Below are 26,688 nucleotides of genomic sequence, written 5' to 3'. Positions count from 1 at the left end.
AGTTACCCTTTAAAATAAGAAAATAAAGAGCAAAACAGAAAACACAACAACAAATTAGAAAACACAACAGCAACTCAGAATACACAACGGCAAGACAGAAGACACAACAGCAATTCAGTGAAAACGGAAAGGGTAGGTAATATAGCTTCTAACCCGATTGGCTGTGTGGAGAGTTCTTTCCTCAGTACTAGTTCTCTGCCCACTTGCGTGATTTTTTCCAAATTAATTCCAAATGCTCAGTTATTGAAAATTGTGAGTGGGTTGTCACTCAGCAAAACAGTAATGCAACACTTTAGAACAAAGACAGCAAAAACAGCGAGCGGGAAAAGTTTTAGCTACTAGGTTTGGCTATGGTTTGTAAGGGACCATCTAAAAATTCCACAAACTGCGCTAAAACGCCGGTGTCCAGGCGTTCATTCAATTGATTTGCATATTCTAACATAACAAACACTGTTATTAAAAATAAAATAAGAATAAAAATTCTTATTATAAAGGCTGCATAATGTGATGTGATGGCTCACTTTCTACATTTGAAGACAACATGTCCAATTATGTGTACAGTATTCAATTATTTAAGAATTATTTTCAACCAAGATATTATAATCATATTGTAAAGGTTGTAGAAGGCTGTTATTAGATATGCTGACTTACGCTAGGTGATATTTTCCCAGGATGTGGAATTATACATATACACTATTCAATTATTTTAAAATAATAATATTAAACAATGTAATGAATTTTATATTTATAGAGCACTTTTCTGACACTGCACTCAAAGCGCTTTACATAGTGAACGGGACTCTCCTCAACCACCACCAGTGTGCAGCTTCCACCTGGATGATGTGATGGCAGCCATAGTGCACCAGTACACTTACCACACACCAGCTATTGGTGGAGAGGAGAGAGTAGATTTATAGAGCCAATTAATGGATGGGGATTATTAGAAGGCCATGATTGAGAAATGTCAATGGGGGGATTTTGGCCAGGAAACAGGTGTTACACGCCTACTCTTTATGAGAAGTGCCCTGGGATTTTTAATGACAACAGAGAGTCAGGACCTCAGATTAACATCTCATCCGAAGGACAGTGCCTTTTTACAGCATAGTGGCCCCATCACTATACTGGGGCATTAGGACCCCCACAGACTGCAGGGTGAGCACCCCCTTCTGGCTTCCCAAATACCTCTTCTAGCAACAATCTTAGCTTTCTCCAAAAGGTCTCCCATCCAGGTATTGGCCAGGCTCAACCCTGCTTAGTTTCAGGGGGCAACCGGTCTTGAGCTACAGGGTGATATGGCTGCTAAATAATTTAGTCATTCACACCATTGGCAGCCCATTGCTACAACCCTCGTAATGTAAAAATTACATCTTGATGAAACTTTGTCATATAGTAATGTTTTTTCTAAAATAATTGAATATTTAATCCATATAATTACATATACTTGGAAAATCTATCCATTGGCAGCAACTGGAACCTTTATAATTTAGATTAAAAGATTTTCTTTAAACAACAGTTTTTTTTAAGTTAGAGCATGCAAACTGAATGAATGCTTGAACATCACCAAGGTTATAGCGCAGTTTGTGGACTTTAAGATGGACCCTTATGCACTAGATGATCGATGAGACCCTAAGTGAACATCATACCTAAAACTAACTCGCTCACTGTTTTTACTCTCTGAGTTTACTGTTACTGTTTTAGAGAGAGAAAACATTCCAAATGATTTAGTTTTTCAGTCAGTGACCTTTTGGCATGGATTTTGATATAATCAGTACTGAAGAAAGGACTAGGTCTCATTCACACAGCCAATCAGGTGAGAAGCTATGATACCTACCCTTTCCATTTAGACTTGGACTTTTGATTTGTTGATGTGTTTCTGAATTGTAATTTTGTCTTTGGATTTGCAGTTGTGTTTTTAGATTTGTTGTTTTATTTTGCACTTCATGGCCTCGGTAGCTTGCTGCTGGTTTTATATAAAGGAATAGTTCACCCAAAAATGAAAATTTGCTGATAATTTACTCACCCTCAGGCCATCCAAGAGTTTCTTTCTTCATCAAAACAGAATTTAAGATTCTTAGGATTTCATCTTAGGCCTCCTCCTTTAAACAATGCAAGTGAATGTATTTTCTTGATGGACCAAAATGCATATTTAGGGTGCATCAAAATCGTGTTGAACCTGGATATCAGTACACCCCTACATTCTCTTAAATATTGGAGGGTGTGCAGTGAAAATTTGACCCCTGAGGATTTCAGACCATTGAAAGAAACAAAGGGACGATATCTGAATTCATCGGCTATGCCCGTGCTGTTTTTCCAGGAAACTCCGGTATGTGTAAAAAGTCATATAGCCTATATATTTCTGTTAAAGAAAAAGCACAAGTAGATAACGCAACAGCATTGCGCCAAAATAAAGGATGGTATAGGACTAGTAGGGATGACTTAAAAAGACATAATTGTCTTTCCTCATGATGCCATCTATTTTGTGAAGTGCACCAGTCCCTCCTGTAGCAAAGCACCCCCACAACATGATGCTACCACCCCCATGCTTCACGGTTGGGATGGTGTTCTTCGGCTTGCAAGCCTCGCCCTTTTTCCTCCAAACATAAAGATAGTCATTATGGCCAAACAGTTACATTTTTGTTTCATCAGACCAGAGGACATTTCTCAAAAAAGTAAGACATTTTTCCCCATGAGCGCTTGAAAAATGTAGTCTGGCTTTTTTATGGCGGTTTTGGAGCAGTGGCTTCTTCCTTGCTGAGCAGCCTTTCAGGTTATGTCGATGTAGGACTCGTTTTACTGTGGATATAGATACTTGTCTACCTGTTTCCTCCAGCATCTTCACAAGGTCCTTTGTTGTGGGATTGATTTGCACTTTTTGCATCAAACTATGTTCATCTCTAGGAGACAGGATGCATCTCCTTCCTGAGTGGTATGATGGCAGCATGGTCCCATGGTGTTCATACTTGCGTACTATTGTTTGTACAGATGAACGTGATACCTTCAGGCATTTGGTTGCTCCCAAGGTTGAACCAGACTTGTGGAGGTCCACAATTTTTTTTCTGAGGTCTTCGCTGATTTCTTTAGATTTTCCCATGATGTTAAGCAAAAAGTCACTGAGTTTGAAGGTAGGCCATAAAATAAATCCACAGGTACACCTCCAATTCAGTACACCTCCTATCAAAAGCTAATTGGCTAATTGTATAAAGGCTTGACATAATTTTCTGGAATTTTCCAAGCTGCATAAAGGCACAGTTAACTAATGTATGTAAACTTCTGACCCACTGGAATTGTGATATAGTCAATTAAAAGTGAAACAACCTGTCTGTAAACAATAGTTGGAAAAATTACTTGTGTCATGTACAAAGTAGATGCCAAAGCTATATAGTTTGCTAATATTAAATCTGTGGAGTGGTTAAAAAAGAGTTTTAATGACTTATATGTTAATTTCTGACTTTATCTGTATGAGTCAAAAGCCCTCTAATAAAACCAAATTTTTCTACACTAAGACTTGTGAAAGATATCTGAGCCAATCAGAGTAAGTTATGGGCAGAGCAACATGTGTTGCCCCGCCCCTATCTGCAGGCTGCAGCCAGGTATAAGTGGGAGAATCTACCACTTAGCCAAAATTCCTCTGAGATCCAGTACTGTATGGGTTTAAATAACTGGCCTATTTACTTGAAAACTGTTTGGAGTCTGGGACAGTATGTCAGGGTTTTTCAGTATCACCCATAATGCATCTTAATACCAGGTGTAAACAGGTTCTAAGTTGTCTGGTATGCTGTTGTAAAATGGCAGGCAAAAGAAGGGCACATTCATAAACCTATCAGTCCAGAGTGGAACACTTTAAATAGAATAGATTGGCCTTTGAAGATCTCTGCTTTGTTCTGTCTTTTCTGAGCACTGAAGTGAAGCAATTATTGTTAATTTACACTTTACAAATTCATTCCATTATTAATTTTATCTGACTCCAATTTAAATTGACCTCTAATTTAGATTAAAGCTCTAATTATTTTCTGACCATTCTTTTAATATAAAATTTTTAGGTTATTGATTACTCTAAATCCTATTCTATTCATTGTCCTTTTGATCTGTAATTCAAACAGAGTCTTTAAATGACTTGGCTCTCCTAGGTGGCTGTCCTGCCTGGTTCTGAGTGGTTTTCTTTATTTAAAGCTCCTGTATTCTAACTGAAATTCTTTAAATGGCTTTCTCCTGCCAGGCTATATATCCAGGGCAGTTTCTCCTATATTAAAGCTCCAGTACAGTTCTATTCTAATGTTTTAATGAAATTCAAACTTAAATTCTTTAAATGGCTTCCGCTTATATTAAAACTCCAGTAATTAAATGATTTCGGAGGAATACAGGACAAATAAAATAATAACAATTTATTTGCCATGTAGGATTTAAAACATAAATTACAGATACTGAATGCAGATTCCTATTATTAAAGTTACACACATGAATGTGTGGGATCATCTGACTACAGAGAACCCCAATCTGGGCCAGCTTTCCTTGATGAGAATCAAGATAAGAATGAGAATTTGGGGGTGAATGGGTTCTTGGCTTCCTGGGCTTTAACCTTATTAACAGACAGACAAGGAAGGGGATAGACCTCCAGAATTATTCAGTATTTGGCAAAGACCTTATGACTTTGTTGTCATTACGTTTTACAAAACTGGGAAAAAGGTCATCATACCAGTCGCACAGAGAACTCTTAAATTATATCAGACATGCCTAGTTACATTATTTGTTTTCGTGGTTTTTCTTTGTTACATTTTTACATATACATTTTGTGTGTCTGTGTGTGTGCCTTGTGGGGGAGACAAGGGGGAGAGAGAACAGCTGGAGTTTGTGGGGCAGATTGTGGATGGCAGGATGTCTCAGTGTTACGAATGCAGACAGCGAAGGCAGACGAGGAGAGCGGATCTAAGTGCAAGCTTTAATTTATTGAAACACAAAAACACAAAGGAAAACCCTCAATGGGGAAATAAACATAACACAGAAAACACAGGCAGGGAACACACACCGGGCTAACAACATTCAACGAAAGACAAGGACTGAACCAAAAACCAGGATATAAATACACAAGGACAGGATGATTACAAATGATACACAGGTGAGAACAATGAACAAAATGGCAGTGATGATGACAGGTGGATACTGGGAAGTGTAGTTCTTTTAAACAATAGACTAGTGAGACAGTGGAGCTAAACAAGGGACAAAAGTGAAAACTACGGAAAACAAAAGGGACAAAAATGGAAACCAAAGGGGCAACGGTAAAACAAGACAAGGTAACCCTAACACTCAGGTGGACAATGTTTCTTAAGATGGGTTTTTCGCACAGTGATGTCTTTTGTTTTCTCAGGTGTAGGTCTAATTTGTGAGAGAGTTTGAGTGTTGTTTTTCCCGGAAGTCTTGTTGTTCCATGTGGGTATGTGCTGGGTTGGCATCTAGACTTACACATAAAGTATTTAACATTAAGTATTTAACATGAATTCTGATGCACTGTATTTGATACCTCATGTCAAATAATTCTACCTCGTTGAGGTAGAAATATCAGCTTGAGCTCTGTGTTTTAAAGAGCCCATATTATGCTAATTTACAGGTTCATAATTTCATTTTGGGGTCTACTAGAATAGGTTTGCATGCTTTAACGTTAAAAAAACACATAATTTTTTCTTATACTGTACATTGCTTTCCCTCTCTCTTCATAATCTGGCTCAAACTCTCTGATTCAACTCCTGTCTCTTTGAAGCTCCCCTTTCTGAAAATCTCAGTCTGCTCTGATTAGTCAGCTGGCTCAGTCTGTTATGATAGGTCAAGCGCATGTCGGAAATGTAACTCCCCTTACCATAACTGAGTTTCAGGCTTCCTTAACAGCTGTAAACACTATTGTAACTATGGTAAAAATGGCGTTAGTTTTTACCGTACCAGTATGAGTCCAATAAGGAAAGTTTGGAAGAACAAGCTTATCGACCCGAACCACATTCGCAAACATGACTTGAGCAGGACGCTTCACAGTGGTACATTTTAATTTTGTCGCTTTTTTACAAGTACACTTTTGATTATTGTATCCTAACAAAGCTTCAAGTAAAAGACAAGTAGTGCATCAAATTTAGCCATCTTTTGCTGGAATGGGTGTAGCCGAATTTTTCGCCCGAGACAGAGGCTTACTCCCGGTTGGACATTACCGGGGGGTATTAGAGAGTTTGTGAGCAAGCTAGCCGTGGACTACCTTGGATAGTGGCTGTAACATTACAACTTGTAATTATATAATTATATAAGACTCTTTAGATTGACCAATTTGTTACACAGTTTTAGGTAAAAGCCGTCCCACAGCTGTATAGTAAACCCTTACCAAAACAATAACGTTACATAGCAGGTTAGCCGAGCACTACCGTAGATTGCATATGTAAAATTACCGTTTGTAAATATAAATCCATCTCCACACCTGTTCACTGTTCATGATAGTAAGAACGACAAACTATCTGCATAATTCTACACAACTGTAGGAAAAATTGGGCACCATCTTTCAGGAGTAACCAACTTGAAAATCCGGAATTGGTTGTGGCTGTACTGCTAAATAATTAAAATAAAATGTAACCACTGATTCTTCAGTTAATCTGCCTTTGGAAGTCCAAACAAAGAGGTTTTGCTTTCTCAGTGAAACAGCATCTTCTCGATATGGCGACAACACTAAACCAACTCATAGCCTCTGCTATAAATAAGTTTGTTTGAGGGTGGGCCAAAGTAGCCCTTTGGTGGGCATTATGCAAATGTGTTACATAGTGACTTAGATACTTTACTGAAGAAATGGCTGGACAATCCAGCTGTTTCTTTTAGTTCTTGAGCAGTGTTGTTTGTGGGAGAGAATATCTCAATTTTATGTGGACTTTGTGCTTTGTAACTTTGCAGACCTTTTAAATGTAAAGAGCTATATTACACACTGAAGGAAAGGTAAAATCCCAAAAAGCGTAATAGGGCCTCTTTAACAAAATTTTCTTTAGTATTGTATTTGAAATGTGTTTACAATAAAAAATAAAAAATAGTATTCTTACAAATGTTTGATGAGTTTTGATTTATATTCATTTGCTCAGATAAATTCTAATGAACCTTACCTTACTGATGAATTTGCCACAAATGTTGTTATATTAACAAGGTTCAGGATGAGCATGTTTATTTAATCCGACCAATCATATGGGTATATATATATATATATATATATATATATATATATATATATATATATATATATATATATATATATATATATATATTTTTTTAAACATTTTTTAAGCACCCATGCATTTGCACAGACGAGAGAAAATGAATAGTCCATCACAATTTCCACCAAATGTAAGAGACGGACACAAAACGTAGATAATAAGATCATGACAAACTTAAATTCAGTCAAGTGTGTCCAAACTTTTCGCAGGTATTCATTTGATTTAGTTTTGACTTTCTCCCTTTACAGGTCTATCACATTTCAGCTGGGAACTGATTTCCACCCTCTCTCAAATTTCTGGAGTTTCTATGGGAACATCAAGTCCACAATGTGTTAAAATCCCACCGTTTTCTTCTCTCCCCTCAGATCCCATGGCTCACAGTGAACCTCTGAGATGTTCATTTCATCAGCAGGACAGTGGGAATGTTACATCTCAGAATTATGATTACATTCGAGCTGCCGAGTATTTAACTGACCATACATACTCTCTTCTGGTGGTTGAATTGAATGAAGAAAATCTGCATGTGACAAGGCTGATGTGGAGAGTGAGAGCCCTTCTACAGCAATGAAAATGCTTGTGGGGTCTGCTGTTAATCACTCAGTCACAGTCCCAAACATTATTTCACCTCACACTCAGAGTGGCCAACATTTGATTAGTACATAGCCGACTGTTGTCTATGCGGCTGTGAACTGGAAATCTAAAAGCCAAAAGAACACAGAAATTCTATTTTCATACAGATGCTGTGGTTGATATGACCGATATTGCAGAGGGGGCATTCCCTCCTATTCCAGAGAAGCATTTCAAGTATCAGGAAAAGGCACCACTGTGAATAATTGTTTTTTTTGTACTTTTCTCCAGTTTTATATGATTTTGCCAATCGTACATGCATGTTACATAACATGTAATACATATATCAGTTGCAACATGCAACTTTTTGTAAAAGGGATATTTTACCCAAAAATGAAAATTCTCTCATCATTTACTCACCCTCGTGCCATCCCAGATACCTATGACTGACTTTAATCTGCAAAAAACAAATGACAATTTTTTGAATAATATTCTGAGCTCTGTAGGGCCATTCAATGCAAGTGAATGGTGACCAGAAGTTTGAATCTCCAAAAAGCACATAAACGCAGCATATAAGGAATCCATATGTCTTCAGTGGTTTAATCCATGTCTTCTGAAGAAATATGATTGGTGTGTGTAAGAAACAATTAATACTTCAGTCCTTTTAAAATCTCCACTTTTAACCAGCCACACCACGAATGCAAATTGCCCAAAAACAAAAGAATAAGGAAGTAAAAGTAAAGCTGATTTATAGTAAAAAAAAGGACTTAAATCTTTATCTGTTTCTTACCCACACTATCATATTTCTTCAGAAGACATGGATTTAACCGCTGGAGTCTTGTGGATTACTTTTATGCTGCCTTTATGTGCTTTTTGGAGATTCAAAGTTCTGGCCACCATTCTTCTAAAAACCATTATTTTGTGTTCTGCAGAAGAAAGAAAGTCAAACACATGGCATGAGGGTATGTAAGTGATAAGAGGTCTTTCATTTTTGCGTGAACTATCTAATAATAATCCCTTTAAACAGTAGGCTATAAATCAAGAACATCCCGTCTGGGTTAATCTAGGTCAATGTAAAGGGAGTCACATGACACAATGCCCAGACTGGATTCAGAGACTGAAACTCAACATGCTTGTGCTGTCCAGACCTGAAATCCCCTTCGGAGGATGGACTCTGTCGCCTACGGCGGCCGACAGAAGAAATCTTAAAATCCCCTGACATCACATGACGGACGTTTCCTTTCAAATGTCTGTTTGCCAATAAACCACAGCTACCGAAGATTTAGGAAATAGACCAAATAAGAAAAATTGTGTAGGTGGTGATGACTCAAACTGCCTTGGAAACTGCAAGCAGTTGTATACATAAGAAATTTTGCTTAAATTTATTTATTTAACTGCAATCAAACAAGCATTTATAATTGCTACAGTGTCAACTATTAAATCTTGTGCGAAAAAGGAAATGAAGAAACAGCTAGGCCAAAAATTATTATAATCTTTATATATATATATATATATATATATATATATATATATATATATATATATATATATATATATATATATATATATAGATTATAATAATTTTATATATATATTTTTATATATATTTATAACCCTATAATTGAATACGTGGCATCACATCACAATTTATACAGTGCTGTATCAGTCGGAGCGCTCATGGTACACTAAGTTCGTACGGCCATACTGGCGCCTCTGCTGGGATGCAATGTATTTACACGCGCGTGTGTGTGTGTGTGTGTGTGTGTGTGTGTGTGTGTGTGTGTGTGTGTGAGAGAGAGAGAGAGAGAGAGAGAGAGAACACCAGTTTCAGACCAGCACTGCTGAACAAAACCAGATCAGAATAAACCAAATCATAAAAGAAAGCAAAAATTCATATTTGGACCATTGGGAAAATGAAAGTAAAAACCAAAGCAAACTAGAATGTTATCGGGCCCTAAACAGAACATATAATCTGGCAGAATATCTGCACACTGTAAGAGATCCAAAACAGAGACGGATCCTCACCAAATACAGACTCAGTGATCACAATCTGAACATAAAAAGGCCGACACAGACAAACATGGCTTCCAAAGGAAGAACGAGTCTGAGCTCACTGTGACACGGGTGAGGCCGAGACAGAGACACACTTTCTCCTTCACGGTGAGAAATTTACAGAGTTGAGAGAGAGATACCTCCACAAACTCTCAAACCTCATGCCACAGTTTTCCAGTTTGGCAGAAACCGATCCGATGTGTTACTGAGGGAGGACCATGCATCAGTTGAGCTGCACACCCTCAGAAACCAATTACTGCCTTAATGTACTTCATTCACAGTACTTTTATTTTCTTATCTTTATAATGTCCTGTTAAATGCATATTTTATTTTATATTGTATAGTGTATATAGTTATTATAGTTTTTATTTGATTTGATTCATTACCTGGCACCTTATTTTAATTCTATCTTAATCTTATTTGTCTTATCATTATCTGTTTTGTGTATTAATGCTTTGGCAATATTGTATGTAAACACAATCATGCCTATAAAGTACTTTTAAATTGAAATTGAGAGAGCGAGAGAGAGAGAGAGAGAGAGAGAGAGAGAGAGAGAGAGAGAGAAACAAAGTAGGCCTACTTGCTTCATTCATGAGGATAGCTCATATCTGTTTAGGTATAGGCAGCCTATATCATTTTACTTAATACATTTCTGTGCCATGCTTTAACTTAAGTCATGTCATTTTTAATTGTTTAGCGCTTTTCACAATGCATTGTCTCAAAGCAGCTTTACAGAAAATTATGATGTAAAAATTGGAGCTTTCATTTCAAAAAGTCTTAAAGTAATCTTTATTCTGTTCAGATGAATAGCGTCTTTCTACGAAGATTCTTCATATTAATGAAAATATTACTTGTCTTTAGGCCCCAAAAACAAATCTTTTTTTAAATGCTTATGAAGAAGATTAATGGGGAATATCTCGTGCTATGCTATGGATGCTCGGTCATTCCCGTGGGTGTTTTAGCCGGGATGTCCGGAGCGCTCATTGCCGTGGTTCACTCATTCAGACCTCTTGAGTTTAGATGATAAAAATGTCCGGTCAGGATTTAATTTATGAGCAAATTAGCCATCAAAACATTCCCATGGTTTGTTTATAAATAAGCAGAGGCTGCAGTATTACACTTTATATAAATTTAATAATACTACACATAAATAGCTAAATCAGCCACTATTAAATGTGGACTAGTTGTAGGATACAATACAAAAGGATACAAAAAGCATACAAAGTTAAATGAAGGTAAGAAAAACACAAACGTGTAATGCCTTCACACTTTGACAACACGTTGGAAAGATGATCGGTTACACGCACTTCCGACCAGACCCCATAGGCACATGTTAGCCATGCATAAGCACATGTAATGTGTTGCATATGATTTTATTTAAAATAACTCTAATTCGTTTTGGACATACCTTTGTTTGTACATCGCCGACATGGAAATGAACTAACATAATTTAGTATTTGAGATATTTTAGAATATTAAGGATATTTTATTCTACAATTTACTTTTAGAGTTTTTAAAGCATGGGGAATTTTAAAGCAATTGCAATCTTAATTAATTACTAAGTTTAACCTGTCTGTACGCACACTCCTCTAGGATAATAATACTGAAACAGAGAACTAACCTTGAAAAGTGAGTCTTTGTTGGTGAAACAAGATACTTCCATATGCAGCTTCTTTTGTGTAATCCCAAAAGATAAAAGAGTAAACTTGGAATGCTTTAAACTATTTATTATATACCTGTTTTAGACTATAAAATATATACTTAGAATAGAAAAGTTTTACATATATGTAACCAATGATGGAAACATAAATATACAACAGATAATGGGGAAATGTACAAAACTTTGGAGGCTCAGAAGGAAGAGATCCAGGAAAAGGGGAAAAAAGTCTGGCCAAAAAACTGTGAAAGAAGGCTCTAAAGGCTCTCTTAAAGCTGCACATGACAACATTTGGACATTCTCTAGATTTCCTGGAAAAAGGGGTAATGAGTAGGACTGTGCCAATACAATCAAATATCAATATATCATGATACTTTTTCTCATGCTATTGTATTGATCCAGTGTCAATATTCTTATTGTATTGTGATATTTTTGTGTATTTATATAATGTCCAACATTCCTCATTTCTTTCATATATGAGCAAATATCAACATTATAACTGAAATATACGCAAATTAATTGGAATTTAATCAAGAGCTTGTGAATCATAACTAAATGTAATCATGATATTGTGATGTCTAGTGATATATCGAATCGTGGCATATGTATGGTGATACGTATCATATCATGAGGTGCCTTGCGATACCAGCCCTAATAATGAGACTGAATAAAGAATGATGGATTGATAGACATTTGAGATGTATATTTGTCAATATGAAAACTGGTGTCTGTGTACCAAATAACAATAATCAACCATTTATTTATTTGGAGTGTGATCATTGTACAGTAGGCAGTACCTGCCATTTGAAAATCTTGAAATTAATGTATGGATTCAGATGGAAATATGTATTTGTTTTAAATGTATTTTTTTTTATTTTAAGGACCATTACCCTACAATTCGTTCACCCATCGCCTCTGTATATAACCTATAGACAGGGATGTGATGCCATGTACAGTTTTCAATTATATGCTTAGAATATGAAAACATGAGGCAGTGACAATGCATGTTAGAGCCAATGTTCACAAGACCTCTCTCTCCGTCAGAAGATATCCATATATCAGAGTTCTGTCTAATATCCAAAACCAGTCAACATCAACAGCTTGTTATGTTAACTCACTCTCTTACCAGCCCAAGAATCAGCAGGGGGCAATACAGAAGGCAGGAGACGAAGTGATGGTAAAAATGAGCAGTGTTTATAGAATAATCTTAATTGTGTCTTTCTCAATGCTCAGTCTGACTTTGTCTGACCAGCACAAATTCAGCAAGTGTTATTATACCATGCCAAGGGAATATTCTTCACAACATCGTCCCATGACATTGACGACCTTGAAATTGAAACTCTTTATCTCTAACCTGTGAGACAATATAACACACAACATACAATTAAACAATTTGACAAATTACAATATGAAAAATTAGTAAAAAAAAAAAAAGAAAAATGATGACAAAGATTATATTTGTGTGAATAATAAAATAATATGAAAAAATAGAAAGGCATGAATTGAGACTTTGTATGTATGTGTGAATGTATGCACAGTATGTTTGCCCTCTTTAAGTAACACACACACTCTCAAGCACAAACAAACTCACACACACACGTTGCCTTTTAAAAATGAAAACAGAACTTTAGATCCTTGTTTAGATCCAAAATTATCAGAGAAAGTCAGGATAGACAGGTGGTTACTTACAACACCTTAATGCTTACTGAGGGAAGTACAGCAGGATGCTGGAAAAACGGTTGATTGTTTTACATGTGAAATATCTACATCTAGTGGCTGTATTGTCCTTTTATAGTCTTTAAACAACAGCTTGGTCCCTTACATAGTTAAAAACAAGCTAATTTCAAGACATTGACGTCACGTCAGTTCGTCACGTGGTTCACCCGCGTTCGGTCGTCGATGGGACGTTTGGTTTTGGCACGGAGTTCCCTCCATACTGTCCACGGCATATCTGAGCAACATGAGGGCACGTAACTGCGCGATCACGACGTGGTACGACCCCCTTACTGACTGACGGCATAGGGAACGACTGAGCAGCAGGAAGCGGCATATCCCTGCGAAAACATTGAAGGTAAAAATGCTTAAAACCGCAGGTTTTCCTGGTGACGACACGGCAGATACTGAGCACCATTTATGTTGGTTAGAGCATGTTTAGAGACTTACTCTTTTAGATCGTACAGCACTGATTTTAATCCTGCCGCTATTCTGTTTGGAGAAAAAAAATCAGTTTCTCTGTATTAAATTAATTGTCTTAGTTTGGTAGTCTAGTGTACGTCTGTTTGTGGATTTAATGCAAATAATGTCTGCACATTTGAGATAATTATTTGCACAAATATGTTTTATTTAATTGCAATTTTCAGTTTTGCCTTTTGGATTTTTACATTAACACAGAGGCTCGAGCTGAAACTCGTGTACGAACACGTTGCTCGGCGTGGGTGTGCCTTTCGAGAAACCGATTTGACCAATCAGAACACACTTCCCGACTACAGTGGGAAGGTTGTTTTTTGCCCGATGTAAACGCCCATTAGCGTCCAAGCCAAAGTGTGGAACTGGATTTCACAAATGTTAATTCAGCTGTTCCTAATAAACAAGCTCGATTTGCATTTGCTAAAGGAAATTTAACAGTGCTTGCAATGTAGAAAAATGATTGTATTAAAAGTAATTTTTAAATGAAATGCTGCATCAGGCCTTTTTCCTGCCTTAAAGCAGGACAAAAGACCAAATACAATTAAGAACTTTTTTGGAATTTAGCTCAGAATGATTTAGATTTCTATAGGTTAGACTTTGAGTGCCTAATAGTGTATTATATTCTGTGGCAGATTTTGAAACAGTTTTGAGTTTACAAAATAGCACAGATAGAACACATTAGGCTGAAAGTATTTACAAAACAAAGTTTCAATCGAACCTGTACGTCAAGCTTTTGGGGCTGAATTAACTGAAGACATGTAAATGTTTGATTATTAAAAATAAGGGGCCGTTCATGCCAAGTACTGGTACGTTTTGCATCCATCCGTACTGTTTTTCTGTTGTTTTTGGTCTTTGACTGTAGTGCTATGTCTCCTTTTCTTTTTTGTTTGTTTGTTTGTTTTTTCTTTTTACTATTTCACAATGAAGTGCTGTGTTTTTTAGACACTGTCAGGGTAAACGGAACTCCAACTGTTAAAAATATGAGTTCGGTGTGTATGGCCCCTAGTAAGACTTGTAACTTGAAGTACGTGTCTCGGGACACCCGCATTCTGTTCTAGTCGCTGTGCTGAGTCTCACTTTTTAAACCCACTTGTGGTGAGTTGGTTTGACTGTCACCCCTCCACTATTCTTAACATTCTTAATTACTTGGTAATTTTCCAAAAACACTCTTAACAGATTTGAGCCTTTAGAGATCCGGCACTTGTATCTATCAAAAATGGATGTAAAAAACCATTAGTTCCACATATGTGTTTTCTCAGCTACTTATTGAGTCTAAATATATCCACATCTTGTATTATTTCAGTAGTACACCCAAATCGTAATAGTCATATCATACTGTTCATATGTTGTACTTTTATAGTTTATTTAGATGTTGTTTCTTTGTCAAATAGCAATGTCAAATGTAAATCAAGTCAATCACTGAAACATCAGTGCCACATTGAGTAAGAAATTGCATGTATAAAATGTATGTGTATATGCATATTGAATACTGATAATTCACCATTGTTGATAACTAATTGTTGCACAGAAAGTCAACTTAATATTGTATTTTTTTTGTATGAATATAGTTCTAATTTATCTTGTAATAAAACAAAGAAATAGATATCATGTGATAGTAAACTTAAATATAGATATTAAATAATCATACAAAATTTAACTCATGGAAGTGCAAAAAAATAACCTTTCCATACCTTGGGTCTTTAATAACCCTAAACACTTTTGGTACGTAACCATTATACATTTTGTATATATATATATATATATATATATATATATATATATATATATATATATATACACAATTTTGGCTTATTTATGTGTGTGTGTTACATTATTTGTAAGTGATAGATTGAGGATTACTAAATAGGTGTTGGCACAACTCCAAAAAACGGATGAGGTACAGGGGGTGGAATGAGGAACTGAGGGATGCATTTAAGGGTTAATCGGCAGGTTTGTCATACCTCCAACTGAAGAGAGCGAGATCTCAGCAAAACAGTCCGCATGTGTGACACCCTTGGCCAAAATATAAATGTTTGAAGACTGCTAGTGTGGTGCCATCTTAATCCGTTCTGAAGTCCTATACAGGGTTTTGATGTCTCCCATGATTTCTGTACCAAATCCGAAATTAAAGTATCTGAGAGGCTGATAGTCAGGGGGTGTGTTGCCCTAAAAAAAAAGTAAAGCCATGGTGCAATATTCCAGTGTGCTGTTTGTTCAAACGCAGCAATCTGTCCTGTGTATTCGATAAAGGTAGTTTTTACTCTTATATTACCTTACTGCCTGTTTAGTTGTTTACATTTTATTGTCTATATTTGAGCTTAAAATGTTGAATAGGTGCTTTTGTTTAAAATAGTTGTTGTTGTTTGCAAATTTATTTTGCTTTTTTTTTATGGCCACAAAGACCGTTATTTTCAGCCATTTTGATGTTCAGATTAAAAATAGCCCAGTATGCATGGTCGTAACATGCATTACCCTGCTTTCAGCTTTTTGTGAGGAGAGCCAAAGCAGACTGTTTAGCCTGTCTCAGTTCTGAGAGGGCACAGCATGGCAGCGGTGGAATCCAGGGCAGGACTGGACGAAGTACAGACAAGCACAGAGTGGCAGGACGGATTGGTATGTACCACAACAGAACAGATTACTTGAGTTTAAAATAAAACAACCGATGTATAGATGCATTTAGAGAGAAATTGTTGCAAATCTTTACAGACCTACATGCAGTGCTGTGGTCAGGGAGAAGGGGTGAGTGGACAGAAGATGAATGAAGGGCCCGGGAGAGAGTGGTCTACCAATGCCAACACACAGCAAGCAAAGCTTCTTTCCTTCCCACGGTCTTCCGGTGTGGATTTACCTAACAGGTGATTTACAGAACCACATCATCCCTTTAGATGGTTGTCTTGCACAGCCTGTTACCACATCAGGAATGTTTAAATATAATGCAATAACACCCCTTCCCATTATAGATTAGTTCTACTTAAGCAGAATTTTTATTTTATTTATTTATTTTTTAATCCCCTTTTCTCCCCAAATTGGAATGCCCAATTCCCACTACTTCGTAGGTCCTCGTGGTGGCGCGGTTACTCACCTCAATCTGGGTAGCGGAGAAAAAGTCCCAGTTGCCTCTGCTTTTGAGACAGTCAATCTGTGCATCTTATCATGTGGCTCGTTGAGCATGAAACCACAGAGACTCCCAGCATGTGGTGGCTCATGCTACTCTCCGCGATCCACGCACAACTTACCACGTGCCCCATTGAGAGCGAGAACCACTAATAGTGATCACGAGGAGGTTACACCATGTGACTCTACCCTCCCTAACAACCGGGCCAATTTGGTTGCTTAGGAGACCAGGCTGGAGTCACTCAACACACCCTTGATTCAAACTCACGACTCCAGGGGTGGTAGTCAGTGGCAATACTCGCTGAGCTACCTAGGCCCCTCTACTTAAGCAGAATTAAATTAACTGGCCTCTGTTGAAAATGTATGTTATGTTTATAGATGAGTTAACCGTATGATATTTTTTTAATATGAAATATGTTTTTTGTATGCCATATGTACATGATTTGTGAACCTATAATCCAAACTGTTGTGTAATATAGTGTTTATAAAAGCATTCCTCCATGCCATATTATAGGAGTCCCGAGTCAGTGGAGATGGATGAGATCATGGCTGCAATGGTGCTCACAAGTCTGTCCTGCAGTCCAGTGGTCCAAAGCCCCCCACAGAGAGACCTCCTCCCAGGTGAGCTGAGCTTCTTTTGGAAACTAGATCTAAATAAACAGACACCAAAACTTAGCAGTGTATGCTTAAAAAAAAAGTGAGACGGCCAGTTTGTTTTAAATCAATTTCTTTATATAAACTTTATAAATAACATTTTACTGAATATTTATTTACTTATTAAAGGAATGTTCTTGGTTCAATACAAGTTAAGCTCAGTCGAGAGTATTTGTTGCATAACCTTGTGCAACCCCGCCGACACATGCGTGTACATTGTATTTTGACTTCGCTATACACAGCACATAATTAAAATATATTTAAACTGACTGATCTTAGTTCGTAATGTGACAAAACAACATGGCTCCGAACACAGCAGAGTTTGTCTTTGGGAGAAATGCAAACAAAACTAAGTAACCTAAATTAGTTTTTACATTGAAACCTGTTTTAGTCAAAAGAGTTTCTAGTTTCATCCAATATGCCATTTTAAAAAAATGTGTTATTTATTGCGAAACGCCACCTTGCTAAACACTTTTCCATAGAAATCCTATATTTAATATGCATTATCACAATCAAAATCAATGGGTTCATCCAAAAGCTAAACATTTTTGCTCTTGCAGGCTTTATATGGAGTTAGGATGAAAATAAAATGCATTTCAAACTGTTTTGATACCAGTGCGGACAGACAGCACACTGGAGGTTAAGTCATTCACTAAATAGGGAGCAAGGGAGCATCCTATAGTTGTCTATTCAGCTAAGTATACGGGGCCAGTCCAATAATGTTAAAATACCATATTTTTTAGAAGTATAGCCACAAGACAAAAAATTGTACATGCTAACATGAGTGTGTGACAATCAGGGATTTACCAGCGTTACAGCATTTACCGGATTACAGGGTTTATTAGTGCTATGTTTTGCAAATAGGTAATTAATTTATCAGCGAGGAAGAACTAATGCTGAAATGTTTGTGGTTTTCGTCCCCAAGTGGATTCTAATAAAAAGTATAAAGCAGATCAACATCCACTTTTTTAACTAATTGACCAAAACTGATCTACGCACCACTATACGACCAGAGAGAGCGCTTCTTTAAACATTTTCATTAGGAACTTGTTTATCCATGTTATTCTCACTTTCTGTGTGCTTTGCCTGTGGCTCTAGGGGACATGGAGTGTGGTGGAGGTGAGCTGTCTGACAGTGGTAGTAGCGGTTACTGGAGCTGGGACCATGGCAGTGTAAGTCCAGCTCCCTCTCCATCGGTCACTGAGATGGACAGAAGCCCGGGCCAACCAATAGATGAGGGACTGCACATGGAAATGGACCAAGCTGCATGTGAGGAGCTGGAGGCCAGGAGGTGCAAGGTGAGAATGACGACTTGTCAGGTTGCTGAACCTGAGGGTCAGTGTTTTGAGCTGATGTTTTAAAAAAAATGACGTATGTCTAAGTCACACTCTTTTTCTCTGTCCCTCTCAGAGCTTGAGCAGGGGAGCATATAGGTGTCTGTGGCCTGGCTGTGGGAAAGTGCTAACATCACGATTTGGAATGAAAAGACACATTCGCATTCTTCACCTGGGGTGAGTTTGTCTGCACATACCAACATCATACAACTGAACAACTGCGAATGGAACGGAATGATATGACGATGCATCTTTAAATGAATATTCTGTGCTCAATACAAGTTCATCTCAATCAATAGCATTTGTGGCATAATATTGATTAACTGAAAAATGAATTTAGACTTGTCCATTCTTTTCTTAAAAACAAAAAGGCAACAATCTGGTTTAAAATGAGGTTCTAACAATGGAAGTGAATGGGGCCAGTCCATTTGAACTTTTTCTAAAGTATTGTCAAAAGATGTAAGCAATTTGTATCAACATGATTTTAGTGTGAATTGCTTTTTAAAAAATATTTTATCCCCTTTTCTCCCCAATTTGGAATGTCCAATTCCCACTACTTAGTAGGTCCACATGGTGGTGCAGTTATTCGCCTCAATCTGGGTGGCGGAGGACAAGTCTCATTTGATGCCGCTTGTAAGACAGTCAATTCACACATCTTATCACGTGGCTAATTGTGCATGACACCGCGGAGACTCACAGCATGTGGAGGCTCATGCCTCTCTCCGCAGTCCACGCACCCCATTGAGAGTGAGAACCACTAATCGTGACCATGAGGAGGTTACCACATGTGACTCTACCCTCCCTAGCAACCGGGCCTATTTAGTTGCTTAAAAGACCTGGCTGGAGTTACTCAGTATACCCTGGATTCAAACTCGCGTCTCCGGGGGTGATAGTCAGCATCAATACTCTCTGAGCTACACAGGCCCCATGATAAAATTGTTTATTAACCTTTTTTCTTTGTAAAGATATATCTAATTTTACAACTTTGTTGCCATGACGACGTAATGCCTTAACTTTACAGCTAAAATAATTAATAATTCTAACAGAACGTTTCACGTAAGTGCATTTATGAAATTAAAAGCTTCACATTTCTGCCTTTTTAAACCCTCCAGAAACTGGCCACATTCACTTTCATTGTAAGTGTCTCATTGTAACCTCGATTTGTTTTTTGTTTTATTCTCCCAATTTTTGGAATGTCCAATTCCCAATGTACACACTAAGTCCTCATGGTTGCACAGTGATTCACCTCAGTCCGGGGTAGCAGAGATCCCAGCTGCCTCCGTGTCTGAGACTGTCTACTCACACATCTTATCACGTGGCTCGCTGGGCGCACACAGCACGTGTGGAGGCTTCACGCTACCCACTCTGCGGCAACCACGGCCAACTCACCACGTGCCCCACCGAGAGCAAACCACCTTATAGCTATCACGAGGAGGTTAGCCCGTGTGACTCTACCCTCCCTAGCAACTGGGCCAATTTGGATGCCCAGGCTGGAGACCCGGGCTGGAGTCACTCAGTACGCCCTGGGATTCAAACCAGCGTCTTTACCACTGAGCTACCCGGGTCCTCCCCTAAAAAGTCCAAATAATTTTTTGTGGTAATCGACATAATGCGACAAATGCAGTCAACTGAGCTTAACTTGCATTAAACCTGGAATGATGCTTTAATAATTTTCTCTCAGTGTTTGGTATGTGATGTAGCTGAATGATATACACTACCAGTCAAACGTTTGAAAAATCCTACTCCTAATATTTTCCATATTTTAGAATAATAGTAAGCAAAACTATTGGAATAGCACAAATGATGTATTGGTGACCAAAATGTTTAACAAATACCTCGTACGTTAGCTACCCTTAGTCACCCTATTACAGTTCTGCACACTCTGGGTTTTCTCTCAACCAACGTTTTGAGATTTCCACCTGAGATGATATTTATACAGGAATGATGGCATTCCCATGTATGCAGACCACTTATTAAATTCACATTAATTACTTTGCCTGCAAATAAGCAACAAATAATAGTTCCTATTCTTCTCCTCATATTTTTTCTATCAAACAGCAGGGGCTCAGAGCAATCTCATAGAGAGGAAGACTTCTACTACACAGAGGTCTCCTCTGAAGATGAGGATGCTTCTTCTCCTTCTCCCTCATTCTCTAGCGGGGCCTGGACTCCCTGTGGGTCTGCACAAAGCCAATCCACCCCAGTCCAGTCAAGCCCTCTCAGCCAATCAGCTCCAAGCAGTGTGTGGCAGATTCACACTGAACATCTCTATCAGGTAAAGGTCTGACTTTTTAAACATGGTAGTTATGCAGTTACAAGTGAAACAGACTCATTCATGTTGTTTTAATAATGTAGATGTGATCAGGATTGCCACATGCATAATCTGTATTTGCTAAAATGACTTTTTTTGCTGTTAATTCTGTGTTTTTAGTTAAAGAGTTCCTTTTTTTTTGTTTGTTCTTGTAGGCCTGCACACCCATTCAGATCTCAGTCTCTCCAGGCTCACCCACCTTTTGTAGCTGGACTCCGCCTGGTGATGTCCAGAAACCTCAGGTTGGTCTATCTCTGTAAAAGCCGTTGGTTTCCAGTGCAAGACAGCATCAATTTGTGACTGCCCTTTCTGTACTGTGTTAGTCCTTTGTTACCTGGGTCTCGCTGTTTTTTCCCCAAATGGAATGTCTTTGATCATACAGCTGTAATGTTGACCTTTCCATTGTAGATTCCAGCATCTCGCAGCCGGTCAGTGAGTGTTGGAGAGCAGTGGCTACAGCGTAACAGCACCCCCACCAGATCACAGGCCATGAGTGAATCTCCCTCCAGAGGGCACTGTTCTTTCAGGTATTAGACTGCCATTGACCTACTAAGCTGAATTATGTCCTTTGTTGTTAACAAATAAGCATTCAATCAAAGTAATAGAATATGTTAATCACATTTTACTATAAGCACGATATGCTTTATTGAAATTAATATTGTATCTCCTACATTGTAAAACATAATGTAAAATTGTTGAGCCATAAATTAAAATGGGCTTCATGTGGTATCAAGTCCAGGTAACTTAATTGGTTTTATGTAAAAAAATTGAATGAATGACAGAATCAAGCTGACTCCCATTAGGTTACACCAACAAAAGTAATTTTAAAGGTGCACTCAGTAATTATTTTTCTCATTCAAAAGGTCATGAGCACTTACATGAGATGAGGACTTTAGTCATGTCAGTTACCTTTTAAAAGCTGTTTTATTCTACATGGGGCAGGGGTGCCCTCATGGGGAATGCCATTTGAATCACATGACCAGCTGAATATTCGCTTAAACTCCGTAACCAGTAGTGTTGGGTAAATTATTCTTTAAAAAAAGGCAATTAATAACTAACTGCTAATTATATCAACAGTGTAATTAGATTACTGTACTAATTACTCTGTACGAAAAATAATTTAATTACTTATTACTTTCTAAAACCCTTATCAACCTTGACTAGATGAAAAATACATGGATAAACATAAAACTGTTCTTTCAATTCTTTAAAATAAATCATTTAAAATGTATAAATTATTCATGAACTGGCCAAAGAATATAAGGGGGCAGCTTTAAATTAGAAAACATATATTTTAACATTAGACTTTAAATTTCGATTTTAAATTCACTATTGTTTATATAGAATTGCTCTATAGTCTATACAGTATTTAACGCAATTGCATCTGAAGTAACTAATTCAATTACTGAAAAATTAAGAGTAATACCTTACCTTTTTTATTTATTTATAAAAATGTAATTTAATTACAGGAATTAATTACTTAGTAATACATTACATCCAACACTGGTGACCAGCTTGCTATTGGACACTTAACGCTTGGATTAAATTAATCCTAAATTATTATGGATTGTGAATTTCTACAATGGCATCTGGAACTGAGAACTATTGATTTTGAATGATGCTGCATCCAGACCACTAGGTGTCACTTTAAGTCCACGATGACACAAACAAAAAGTTATCGAGTGCAAGAGAGATAAGGCACTAGACCAGAATGTACAACTGCATAGTTTCACATTTACTGTGTACTCATTCTTTTTGTGTGTCATTAGAAAGGGCCGAGGTGAGGCCAAAAAGTGCCGAAAAGTGTACGGAGTGGAACGCAGGGACCAGTGGTGCACTGCTTGTCGTTGGAAGAAAGCATGCCAACGATTCCCAGACTAAAAAAAAAAACAAGACTTAATGAGACAAGGAAGAATCTCCATTATCTTTTCTTCCTCCAACAATTTCTGCACTGTAGAGGATCCCTATTTTCACTTTTCTACCTTTTCTTTCCTACCGGAGTCAAGTGTTTTTGTTATGTTTTCCACAAAGTGAGCGCTGGTACTAGTTGTCGAGAATGTGTGATTCCAACCCCTCCTAAAGACTAAAGTGTAACCCAGAATCTGAAAAAGGTTTTTAGCTGCCCCAGTCCTGCACTACATACACACCTGAGATATTTAAGTGATTTATTTGTATACTGTGGACAGTGTATTGCTGTTTTGTTAGCCTGGAAGCTGAAACGGTGTAATGTCATGTTTTGTCTTTTTTTTTTATTTTTATGTATTTACTAATAATTTAGTCACAACTTTAAGTTTTGCAGGGTTTGACTAAGGTTGTTTTGCCATAGCGCTTCCTAATCAATCTAAACTGCCAGATATAAAGCTAAAGTGGTGTTGAGTGAAACATGAGACCGATGTTAGCCATTATAGTGGCTAGAGTGTGTTGATGATGGAGATAAAAGTGCAGCTATAAACTTTTGATTGAATACCAAAGTGCTATTGCAAAGCTAAAGGGAGTTTGACTGAACACTGCCCTGAGAACAGTTTGGGCTTGCTCCTTTTATAAGTTTCTTGTCATCCTTCCAAACAGTGTTAAAGTCTTACATGTACAATACTGGATCATAACCTAGGGAACATCTAAATGATTTGAAAGTGTAACACCATATTGAAAAAAAGAGAGATATTGTTACGTATTATTAAAAAGACACAAGATAAAATATGCAACTTTCTAAGGCTTGTTATTTGTGCATGACAAATAATGAACAATCTTCAAATTATTTTATTGGCCTTTTATGTGCAGTTCATGTACAAGTGGAAAGGATTAAAAGAAAAACTCGCTTTCCAAAAATGCTTGAAGAATGAGTTTGAAATTAACATTATTCACAAAGCCAAAATGTTTACACAGATACAATATAGCATGTAAATGTAGAATACTGCAAAAGTACACTTAAAGACTATCTGCTCATTTTTTACATGTTGGTGGTTTTAAAGGAATATTCTGGGTTCGGTACAAGTTCAGCTCAAAGAAACAGCATTTGTGGCATTGTACTGATTACCACAAAAATTTTACTTGCCCTCCTGTCTTGAAAAAACCTAAAAAAATCTGTGTCTACACCAGACGCAAGCGGGACAGCGTGACAAAAGCAAATCACTCCTATTATAAATAATGATGCTGTCTGCACTGAAAGCCAAAAGATACGTCGCAGTAAACGAGCATTTTGTGCTGCAGGCGCTACTTCTGCAAACAAGTCAAACAGTTTAAAACATTCGTTTCAATGCGTGTATACATCCTCAAGCAGCTGCGATGCGACATCGTTTGCCAGGGCCTTTTCTAAGCATATGGGGGCTCTAAGCTAAATCCTACTTGGAGGCCCCCCATCGAACCCCAACAACCCCTAGCCCTCCAAATGCCCACCCAATTATGACACCACAATGCAGTCTTCAACAAATTTGAATATATTATCTTAAAATTGGAATATATTTATTTAAAAAAAAATGCTAATATTTAACAATAATTTAATTGTAGGTGCACTTCATGATGACATAAAAACCCCTTGAGCATGCACTTTCTGGTCAGCTTTAGCTACAATTCTTTCCTTGCTGTTACATTCTCCCTTCCCTCTCAGGCCACTAGGGGGCCCTTTATAACTGTGTGATAGAGCCATAACAGCTGCATGAGTCTTACTCACAGCTTTTAGTATATAGAAAAATACAAAAATGATCTTGCTTTGCAGGGCTCCCTGGTGGCTCGGGAGACCCATGTGGCCGTTTATACCACTTATAGCTAGAAGCGGCCCTCTTGCTCATGTCCTGCAGGCGCGTGGTTAGACATGGGCATCCGGGGCTTCTTTATGTTTTTTTTTATAGCCCCGGATCTCAAAAAATTGAATTTATTGATAATTATTATTATTTTTTAATAATTTTGTATTTATTTAAAAAAATGTACCGGGTATTTTAATCTATCCTTCGGAATCATGTATTAAAGACGATAAAAATGTGTTCAAGCAGATCAAAGTTACTATGGTTACAGAATGCTTGTATTTAGAGTGCGCACCAGAGGAGAGAGCCTGAAAGCGTCATCGGTTAACTTACAGCTTTAGGGCTTGACTGTCATTGTTGTTTGTGGCTTCTGGTGGTAGCTATTATGGACATTAGACACTTTTTAAAAAGTAAAATAAGGAGTCATGAACGATACGAGGGAGGCAAGAAGAGTTATCTACTGGCGCCGTTCCCTCATCATTAAGCTCAGGTCGGTGAAGGCTCTTAAGCAAACCCTGGTCTAACTTACTAGCCCTGTAAGTTACTCACTGTGGTATTAATGCAGAACATGTACTGTATATATAAAGTACGTGGGACCTTACTATTTCGCCTATAGCTAATCCATTTTGTGAGCCATAATCCGTTTCTCGTGAGGAATGTAGATGAAGTAGCCTGTACATCTGATTTGGCAATTGAAACACGATGTGTAAATTAACGTTATTCAGGGATGTAGTGGAGGCTAAACGCACATAAACGCCGTTTACGCACCTCCCAAAATTCGGAAATAGCGTTTACCCACCTCCAAAGTGGGTTTATCCACCTCTAAATTGCGTTTATCCACCTCTAAATAGATAGTTCCTAAGCCATTTTAAATTAAGCTTATGTCGTTTTAGTTTCATATTGTTCATTAATAGTTTCATAGGTTGTTTAAACCTAAGACGAAGTCTTTCATAATGCGCTCCATGCGCGTGCATCGATATTGACTACTACCAGCTATATACAGCGTGCTGTCTTGTTGACCAATCAGCAGGAAGCAGCAGACTGCATCAAGATTCATCCGTCACTCACTAGCCCAAACGTCTAATGTAAAAATGGATATCCGGCAATTTTTTAAGCGCCGTCAAGACGGCAGTCCTCCACCTCCTGAGGCCAGCAAACGGCCTCGGCTACAATCCCAAAGTGAATGAGCTCGGAAAACAGTACTAAACTTCATGTTTTTGAGGTTAATTTGGTTAGATTAATAGATAATTAGATTCATGTCACTGACTCAACAAGTCACCTCTACCTTTTCCCATTATCCAATGTTACAAGTAAAATTCAGGATACATTATTAATTATTTAATATTCATGTATTATTTATTTGTGTTTCTGTGAATAGCTGTTACAGTTCTACAAATAAAGCATTCTGTCTTTTTACCTATCATTTAAAATGCTAAAAAAAATGCACCTGAATGCAGGAAATGAAGTGTTTAATGGCCAACATTTCCTGGGGGAGGTCCCCCAGACCCCCCATTTATATTATTATTGCTTATTATTATGAGCCTATGAGTAGAAGAAGTAGTTACCAAAAGCGGGCAGGCGGGCGGGTGTGGGTGGGTGGTGGGGACTGGGCTAAGCCCCCAATGTATCAAGATCCTAGCAACGCCCCTGATGTCCTGTATAGACAATGAAAGTGAATGGGGTCAAACTGTAAATGTTAAAATATTCACTGTTTCAAAAGTATAGCCACAAGATATGAACAATATGCTTGTTAACATGATTTTAATTTAACAAAATCACTTACTAACCTTTTATGTTAAGTTATAGCCAATTTTTCAACTTAGTTGCCAAGACGATGTAATGTCAATAAGCC

The 26,688-nt window shown here is 37.6% G+C and overlaps 1 protein-coding gene across 3 annotated transcripts; it reads left to right on the top strand.

Moving 5' to 3' along the window:
* Positions 1-13,400: 13,400 nt before the first annotated feature.
* LOC127624156 (zinc finger protein 395-like) lies at positions 13,401-23,789 on the top strand. 3 transcript variants are annotated; one of them, XM_052098842.1, is made up of 10 exons: positions 13,401-13,570; positions 16,170-16,299; positions 16,393-16,541; positions 17,315-17,421; positions 18,553-18,752; positions 18,865-18,965; positions 20,850-21,063; positions 21,255-21,341; positions 21,508-21,626; positions 22,869-23,789. In XM_052098842.1, the coding sequence occupies exons 2-10, from the start codon at positions 16,231-16,233 to the stop codon at positions 22,978-22,980; spliced, it is 1,158 nt and encodes a 385-aa protein (XP_051954802.1). In that variant the 5' UTR covers positions 13,401-13,570; positions 16,170-16,230; the 3' UTR covers positions 22,981-23,789. The 3 variants fall into 3 exon arrangements, with proteins under 3 accessions (XP_051954802.1, XP_051954800.1, XP_051954801.1); XM_052098840.1 differs by having other exon boundaries at positions 13,403-13,570; positions 20,847-21,063; XM_052098841.1 differs by lacking the exon at positions 13,401-13,570 and adding an exon at positions 15,837-15,936 and having other exon boundaries at positions 20,847-21,063.
* The last annotated feature ends 2,899 nt before the right edge of the window (positions 23,790-26,688 follow it).

This window comes from Xyrauchen texanus, chromosome 30 (genome assembly GCF_025860055.1).
Source record: "Xyrauchen texanus isolate HMW12.3.18 chromosome 30, RBS_HiC_50CHRs, whole genome shotgun sequence".
NCBI lineage: Eukaryota > Metazoa > Chordata > Actinopteri > Cypriniformes > Catostomidae > Xyrauchen > Xyrauchen texanus.
This window is presented reverse-complemented; position numbering and strand designations above follow the sequence as displayed.